Genomic DNA, 8,682 nt, shown 5'->3' on the forward strand with positions numbered 1-8,682 from the left:
GCTGGTGGGGTGGGGTGAGAAGCAGCAAAGGCCTTGACTCTGTGTAAGCACTGCTCAGCAATAGCGAAAACATCCCTGTGTTATCAACACTGTTTCCAGCACAAATCCAAAACACAGCCCCATACCAGCTACTGTGAAGAAAATTAACTCTATCCCAGCCACAACCAGCACAGCTTGGCAGTGAGGCATGATGGCTCTGAGTCAGGGTATCAGAGTATCAGGGAAGTAAAAAAAGAGAAGGTGGTGCTGGACTGTGAAGGTAAATGAGGAGAAGAGGATGGTAATTCCATGATCATAGAGGATTTTGTGACAAGGGTGCCCAAGTTCAGACTACCGCTCTGCTACAGATGTCTTATGTGACCTTAGACAAATCACATGCATCTTAAACCCTTGGGAGTTAGGTTTTAACTTCTTCTGGCATTCTGGGACTCAGTGTCCCTTTGAGTCTATATGGAGGGAAATTGGTGTTCTCCTGCCTTGCAGGAATCTTCTGAGGATTAATATTTCAGAGTAGGGAAGGCACTCTGATCCTTTAGTGACAGGATCTAAGAGAATGGTTCCTACCACAAGGTTTCTAACAGCGTATCAGTAGGATAGACAATCCATTTGCCAGGATGCCCATCTCATGGTGTTTCTCTCTTTTCAGGCACTGCGTCTGTTGCAGTCGCTGGCATCTTTGCAGCCTTAAGGATCACAAAGAACAAGCTCTCTGACCATAAGTTTGTTTTCCAGGGAGCTGGAGAGGTAGGAATGTTCTTGAGTTTGTTCCTAAATGTGATGTAAATTCAAATGTAGAGAGAGAAAAGTAACCATGAAACTTCCTGCAAGGCTTGGCTTCATGAAAAGAAAGCACAGAAGCAGGTTCCTTGTCACTGGGCAGGAGTGGGCCCCACAGGTGGATCTTGCTGCTGCGTAGAAGTTGCCAACAGTCTTTCGGTGACCTGTTGGCCCATGAGTCCTGGGCAGACTTCCTGGATGCTACGAGGCTGCCCATGTGTCAGTGGGGCTTTAAGTACCTTGAGGGAAGTCCCTTATGAGGCAGGGTGCTGCAGGAACATTAAGGAGGCTGGTTTGAGTCCTCAGTGTTGGTATTTAGGGTAAACCAGAGCCTCTTTAGCAATAGAGTCAAAAGGACTCAGACTCAAAGAACTGTAAGAACATAACCTCACTTTTTGGAGTCAGTCATATTGCCCCCATGGCAGAAGTCAGGTAGCCTGTAAGGTGCCTTGCTCAAAGAGAGAGCAGGAAGAAAAAGTTTCTAAAGCCTGAACTGTGGACTAAAGGCGTTGGTCCAGGTCTTGGCTCAGCTTTCGCCCACCTGTGGGACTTTGGGCAAGGTCTATTACTCACTGTTTGTCTGACCCTCTGTGAAGCAAAGATTGCTTCTTCTCTTTCTCCACCCCTCCTGACAGACATGTCTGTGCTGTGGCACAGAGACCATCCTGCCTTGTTAGTCCCCGTCTGGGCAGGAGGGCTGGGCACAGCTGTAGGACCGCTAACACACACAGCATGTCCAGGGCTGCTTCCTCAGGCAGGAGTGGGAGAAGAGGACTTTCCTCTTGGCAGTACTTCAGATGCAGCAATCCCACTTTGCTTTGAGTTCCTCTGTACTGGCATCGTCACCAACATTTGTTCAGTGTCTGCCCCTTTTCCTCCCCTGCAGCAGCTGGTTTAAATGATGGAGACAGCCTCTGTGTGTCAAGGTACCACCTCCACTGCTCCAGCCTCGTGGGCAGCCTGCTCTGCTGGACGATTGTTTTTTTTTTATTCGTGGCAGCACCAACAATCTTAAAATCAGCCCCATGCCATGACACTGTACAGCCACGGAGCAGAAAGCCTCCCGGCTTTGTGCAGTGCTGGGGGTGACCCAACACATCTCTCATTTAAAATCTTCCCCCCCAACAGATGTTGATATCCCAATGAAGTGTTTATGTAATGTGTTCCAGGCTGCAATGGGCATAGCTCATCTCATCCTCATGGCCATGGAAAAGGAAGGAATTTCACGAGAGGATGCCATCAAAAAAATTTGGATGGTGGACTCCAAGGGACTGATTGTGAAGGTAAATTTATCTCCAGAGCTGAGCTCCACTCCCCCACTACCTCCTGCAGGCTAGAGAGAGGCCAGAGCAAGCAGATACCTTGGACCCCTGCTCAGCCCTGGAGTAAGGGCTGCAGTTTTATTGGTGTCAGCAGAGCTGTTCCTGCTTTCAGAGGACTAGGTCTCGTGGTGACAACAGTGTACCAGCAGCACTGGCTGCCCTAAAGGCAACGCTCTGGGCTGGGCCTCTAAAGTGGTAGGATACACTGCTGGCCATGGTCTCAAGCAGTGCTGGAAGTCTTGCATGTCATATGGGCTATTACAACAGCAACATTGTGCCCTGCTTGGTGATCCAGCCTGGCCCAGCTCTACTCTGCACTCCCTGGGTCCTCAAGACCTCTGCCCTTGTCCCTCCTCAGACTTGAGGAGGCTTGTGCTACGTGTACAATTTCTCTGCCCTGTCAGCCAGATCCTTCCTCCATACAATCAGTGTATTTTGGAGGGTGAGAGGAGCAGAGACCAGCCCCATGTGACATTACACCAACAGCTCAATGCCTGACTGGCTGATGCTGAGGACCTGCTCTGAGGAATCTGGTTTAAGTAGAGGGCCAAGAGATGAAATGAACTGATGAGTTACTACGTTATGTCTCCACCTTTTGCCAACAGGCCAAAGTTTGAGTCCTTCTTTTTCCTCACAGGGCAGGAGCCACTTGAACCATGAGAAAGAAATGTTTGCCCAGGACCACCCCAGTGTGAACACGCTGGAAGAGGTTGTGCAGAAAGTGAAGCCTACAGCAATTATAGGTGGAGTTCCCTTAGCACGACCTTTTCACGTCAATTCAGTTCTTAGGAGAGTTTCCGTCTTTCTTCCAGGGGCTCCTTTTGTTCTCCCAGTCAAAATGAAATGAGTTTTTTTTATCCCCATTTGTCAGTTGAGTTCTCCACATCCTTTCCCCTTCGACCGTGGGGCACAGGCTTCCTCTCCTTTGGAGCTGAAGGAGCGCTCCCAGACAGGGTTGCAGAGGGAGGTGTTTTTTTTATTTTTGTCAGTTGAGTTCTCCACATCCTTTCCCCTTCGACCGTGGGGCACAGGCTTCCTCTCCTTTGGAGCTGAAGGAGCGCTCCCAGACAGGGTTGCAGAGGGAGGTGCTGCGGGAGGCAGGATCTGGGGTTCACAGCAGCAAACGTGGCCCTGGAAGGCTGGGCAGGGCAAGGATGACAACAGGCAGCTCAGGCAGGTCTTTGGGAGAAGTGCTGAGCCTTTGGGAGGTGAAGTGCCGCAGCCAGACTGGCCTAAACACTGATCCCCACGCTGCGCAGAGGAGCAGAGGGCTTTATTTTGAGCCAGGCTTTTAATCTCGCCATAATATGAAAAAGAAACATTCCCACCTGCATCTCCAAAGATGGATCCTGTTCCCTCCCGCAGTTCGTTTACCAATAGAGGCATTCAAGAGGGATCAGCCCAAAGCACTGAAGTCAGACAGTTGGAAAGCACCATCTCACTCTGCTGTTGTTGTTTTAGGTGTCGCAGCCATTGCAGGAGCTTTCACTGAGAAGATTTTGAAGGACATGGCAGCCTTCAATGAGAGGCCCATCGTGTTTGCCCTGAGCAACCCCACAAGTAAAGCAGAGTGCACAGCGGAGCAGTGCTACCGCCTCACCGAGGTACTGGAGCTCAGCGTAGGGAAGCTGGGTGCTCCGGGTACGCTGTGGCCATGACTGTACCAAGGAAACCACAGTGGTGCATGGTGGGCGGACAAGTGACAGTGGGCATAAGTTGAAACAAAAGAGGTTCAAGCTGGTCACAAAGAAAAACTTGCATGCTGTGAGGAGAGTCAGGAGGTGGAACAGGGGCCCAGACTGCTCATGTAGTCTCTGTCCTTGCAGGTTTTCAAGACCAGGCTGGATAAAGCCCTGAGCAACCTGGTCTGATTTCATAGCTGACCTTGCTGTGAGCAGGAGTTTGGGTCCCTACCAGCCTGAATTACTTTGTGATCCTCTAAAGAAAGCACTTGTCTCCTTTACCCACAGCTGTCTGAGGTGTCCCATCCTCCCAGGTTACTGTCCCCTGTGTTTTGCCACCCTAGTTGTTTGTGTAACAGTTTCATCGCCCAACTTGGGCTCAATGACACTGAAGAATTATTGTCATGTGGATTGACTTGGGGTGAGAGAATAGGCCTTGTCTCACTCTCCCCTTTGCCCCCCTCCCCACCTTCTTCTGGCTAGGGCAATCAGACAGCCCTCAGACCTTTATCCCACATGGGTCCCTCTTCACACTCAATAGATGGTTGGTAGAGAGGAAGAGAGACTCCTTCTCAGCAAGTTCAGAGCACTTGCAGTTGGGCAGTGCAAACACCCACTCAGTGCTCAGTGGCCCTGTCCATGGCCCTGTCCATGGCCCTGTTCTGGGGCTCTGGGGACCAGGCCCTCCAGAAGTATCAACTGGAGAGGGCTCTGGTGGAGGTGCCTCTCACTGACTGGCTGGAGATTCATCCACTTGGTCACCAGAGTCCCCTGAGCGCAGATCAAGGCAAGCAGCAGCAATGTAAGATGTCTCTTCTGAATTTGGATGCCTCTCTCTCTCTTGTCAGGGACGGGGAATATTTGCAAGTGGGAGTCCATTCTCAAAGGTAACCCTGCCCAATGGACAGACCTTCTTCCCTGGCCAAGGAAACAACGCCTACGTCTTCCCAGGAGTGGCACTGGGAGTCATCGCCTGCGGAGTCCGGCACATCTCTGACGATATCTTCCTCATCACAGCAGAGGTTTCCAACTGGCATTTAACTTGTTTTTAAAAAGATGATAAGAGGCACATGCACCTACTTCAGGTATTTCCAAGAACCTGGCCTGGGGCAATGCATTGAGTGGAAATGGCACGGCCTCAGCAAAAAGCCGCAGCCTTTCCCAGTCTCAGGGACAGCTCAAGCTTCCATTGCGCCCACAAAGGTGCAGGAGCCATGACCGGGTTCTCCTCATTCTCCACAACTGATGCCCTGGCACAGCGCTCCATCAGTCTGGCTCCAGTTTTAAGTCTGTAATGAACCATATACACACATGTATTTTGAATAGTTCAGCAGTTCCCATTGAGAACTAGTCCCAGCTCTGCCGCTGCTGAGGTTTCAGCCATGTGTCATGTAATGCTGGTGAATGTGGTACGTGCTTGAGCCTATCTCTATAAACTACCTTTTTCTTCTTTCTAGTCTATTGCTGCCGAGGTGACAGAGCAGAATCTTGCAGAAGGAAGACTCTATCCCCCCTTGGACAGCATCAGAGAGGTGTCTCTCAAAATTGCTGTGAAAGTGAGTGTTCATTTATTTCCACTTTCCATGGTAGGGAGGGCAGGAATTGCTTTGGCATCATTCTTGCTTTGTGGCTCTTTAATTCAACTTTTTCTACAGCCTAAAGCAATGATTCTCAGGAATCCTTCCAGCCAGAATTGCTGCTTTGATTTCTCCCATCATTAAAGCCCAAATGTGAAAAATAACTCCTGATTCTGGGTGCCTCGCAGCTCATAAAGCTCTGCTTTATTGCTTGGAGCTGTGAGTGCTCAGCACTTCAAAAAATCAGGTTTAGGGTCAAATTCAAACAATGCAAGTTGCCAAAAGGTTTTAGGTTCCGAATTGCTATTTTGGAACCTCTCCTCCTGTATTTAATAGGGGCCTAAGTACCTAAATACTATTCCAGATCTGGGCTTGTTGTCTAATTGTGGGATTGGTGCCCTGTATACATCAAATTTGTAATTCCCATTCAGGGGACACCCACTGAGAATCACACTGGCCTGCTAGGAGTTACTGATGGATGAACAGTGTAGCTGAGGTGCTTAAGGGCGTGAGCGGAGGTGGTTAAAGGGCTGCTCTCCTTCTTCAGTTGCACACTCCAACCGTTTTGCCAGGGCAGGGGTGTGCATTTCTAAGCAGCCAGTAATTGCAGGCAGCTTGCATTCCCTCACCCAAGGGATGAAGTGCAGCTGACTCAGGGAATTGCACAAAGAAAAAAGCAAAAAAGGATACAATTTTGAGGGGGAAGAGGGAGGAAAGAGAGAAAATACAGCCAGGGCCAAACTGCAGTTGGTTTCAACTTCATAACGTGCCAACTTTATTTCATCAGCTCATTTTCCTTATCTGTTTGCAGATTGTTGACTGGGCCTACAAGCACGGTCTTGCTTCTTGGTACCCCGAGCCAGCAGACAAGGAAGCCTTTGTGAAACGGCTCGTTTACAGTCCTGATTACGATTCATTTGTTATTGATGATTACAGGTGGCCCCCCGCAGCCATGCAAACGCAAGATGTATAAGTTTTTGTGAGAACTGTTTTCTCATTTTTTCCATCAGTTCCCATGGTTCATATCATTGCTGATATAAATGCACCTCCAGGCTTGCAGAATGATAAAAGTAAATGAATCCAAGTAGTTCTTTATTTGCCGCTGCTTTTTCTCTGTGGGAGCATATCAGTAGGGGATAAAAGAGTCCAAGCTGGGCAGTCAGTACTCCAAGGGGAGAGACAGACTGTGGCTGCAGCCCGTCCCAATCAGCACTGCATATTGCTGCTTGCTTAAGGTACTGCCTGGCTCTCAGCTCAGCTGCCTCGGGAGAAGCAACCTGGGCCACCTCGGAAGCAAAGAGTCTCGTTCCTAGTGGGAGTGCCTGTGGGAAGCTCGGAGCCCCACTTCCATGGTGGCAGCTGTATGTGTGATCATCCCTCACACACAACAGCCACACTTTGCCTGTGGCTCTCTGGATGTGATGGGAAGTGTGTGCATTGCCCTGGGAGAAGTGCACACTTGGGCAGCGCTACCCTTTCCTGCTTCAAAAGTCCCCAATGTTTCAGGAGTCTCATCCAACCCAAGCTGGTGCATGGGCCACACAGCCTGGCACTGTCCTGTGCCCCATCCCCTTGGAAACAAACCCCAAAACCTCCCTCAGCCCCATGGGGACAACAGACTCCCTCCCCTCTGCAGTCCAGGCTGCTCTCCAAGGGCACAGGAGCCAAGGGACGCACAGGGAGCCGAGCTGGAGACCAGGGCACCCCCGAACCCACACACGGCCACCCCACTGCATCACTGCATCTTCTGCTGGGCACTGCTAAGGAAGCACTGCCACCAGCCAAAGGCCCTCCTGGGGGTCTCTCTGTGTCACAGAGTCCCAGGGAGGCCTCCCCTAGCCCTGCAAAATTGTCACGCCCCGCCAAATACAATCCCAGTGGGATGACACTGTTCCTGACCGTAACTGGGAAAGCACAGAGGGGCTTGCTGGCAGCTCTTCCCTTCCCGGTTCTTGCCACTCACACACAGCAAGGCTGAGGCTGGTTACCACAGTCTTTATTTAGTATCTTTAAGTGGCTTTTAGCACCAGGAAAAGCATCTCATCCCTTTGCTGATGAGCCACAGTCTCTTCGGTGTCCGTGTGCTTGTAATGCCAGCACCTTTCACGGTCCTCGCATAGGTAGGTCTTCTCACCTAGGCTAAGGAAGGAAAGAGAAAGCTGTCAAGTTTCAGTTTCAGAGAGAGACACTGAGAAATACTCTAATTTCCTGAGCAATAGACCCTGAAACAGGTTTTCTTGCCTTTTCCATGGCTTCTGGGAAAAACTGTCTGCTTTTGAGAAGGGAGGTAGCAGGGTGGCAATTACTTTTTTTGTTTCAGAAAGGTGCCTACACAGCTTCTAGTTTCTTCCCTCTTCTCCTTCCTGTGCACCTCCCCACTGCTCAGTTAAAGGCTTGACCTTTCTGTGTGTTCAGGTTCTGGGCCTGACTTCTCAAATATTAGGCAAGAATGAAAAAAAAAAAGAAAAAAAAAAAAAGAAAGAGAATGCCTCATAGGTGGAGCCACGAAGAGAGGAAATTTTCCTGAACAGCCTGGGAGCATCAGGGAGTGCTCAGTCGGTCTCATGACAGTCACCTGACAGTCTTCCTCTTCAACGACTGCCAGCAACATGGGCTTCGTGCTTCTGCCAACGAAGCCAAAGACAAGATGCTTTTTGACACATGGCTTGAAAGTCTTAATTCTTCACTATTCCAGAAATGAGACTTCCAGAAACATGGTTTATTCTTCAGAATACTGTTTCTGGTCTAGCTCGTCTTGGCCAGCCAAACAGCGAGTCCAAGCGAGGGAGGATCAAGCCGTGCCCTTGCCACAGCAGGGGCCTCTTTTTATCCTCTGGGTTTGTCTGGTATCTGTCATGCCTTGTAGGGACGAGGCCCGCCAGAGAGACAGTGACCCCTGCCTGGCTCTCTGAGGACAACGAAACCCCTGGGACCTGGGTACCTTCAGCCCCCTGCTCCCATGGCGGAGGCAACGGCTGTTTTGGGAGATGCCTAAAAGTGCCTCCCATGCCTGGGCCCTCTCCTGGTAAAACTGTTCCCTGCGGGCCTGGAAATCAGCCTAGAGACACTGCTCCTCTTCTGCTCTCTGCTGGTGTTCCTCAGTGGTGGTGTGGTTTATCCCAGCAGGCAGCTAAACACTACACAGCCATTCACTCAGTTCCACCCCCCCCGCAGTGGGATGGGGGAAAGAATCGGGAAAAAAAGAGTAAAATTCATAGGTTGTGATAAACACAGTTTAATAGGACAGAAAAGGAACGGAAAATTATAATAATAATAAAATAATAATAATAATAATAATAATAATAATAATAATAATAATAAAAA

General features: G+C 49.9%; 1 protein-coding gene across 5 annotated transcripts in view; it reads left to right on the plus strand.

Annotated features, from left to right (window-relative positions):
• Positions 1-6,451, plus strand: part of ME3 (malic enzyme 3) — a 70,721-nt gene extending 64,270 nt beyond the window's left edge. For 4 of the 5 annotated variants that reach the window (XM_009281308.2, XM_009281311.2, XM_009281309.2 and 1 more), the window contains 7 exons: positions 647-744; positions 1,947-2,060; positions 2,737-2,842; positions 3,561-3,703; positions 4,630-4,803; positions 5,239-5,337; positions 6,170-6,451. In XM_009281308.2, coding sequence (XP_009279583.1) covers positions 647-744; positions 1,947-2,060; positions 2,737-2,842; positions 3,561-3,703; positions 4,630-4,803; positions 5,239-5,337; positions 6,170-6,331 — 896 coding nt within the window. In that variant the 3' untranslated portion in view covers positions 6,332-6,451. The remainder of the gene's footprint in view (positions 1-646; positions 745-1,946; positions 2,061-2,736; positions 2,843-3,560; positions 3,704-4,629; positions 4,804-5,238; positions 5,338-6,169) is intronic. The other variant, XM_009281312.2, reaches the window with a different exon arrangement.
• Positions 6,452-8,682: the final 2,231 nt, after the last annotated feature.

This window comes from Aptenodytes forsteri, unplaced genomic scaffold (genome assembly GCF_000699145.1).
Source record: "Aptenodytes forsteri isolate BGI_AS27 unplaced genomic scaffold, ASM69914v1 Scaffold180, whole genome shotgun sequence".
Lineage (NCBI taxonomy): Eukaryota > Metazoa > Chordata > Aves > Sphenisciformes > Spheniscidae > Aptenodytes > Aptenodytes forsteri.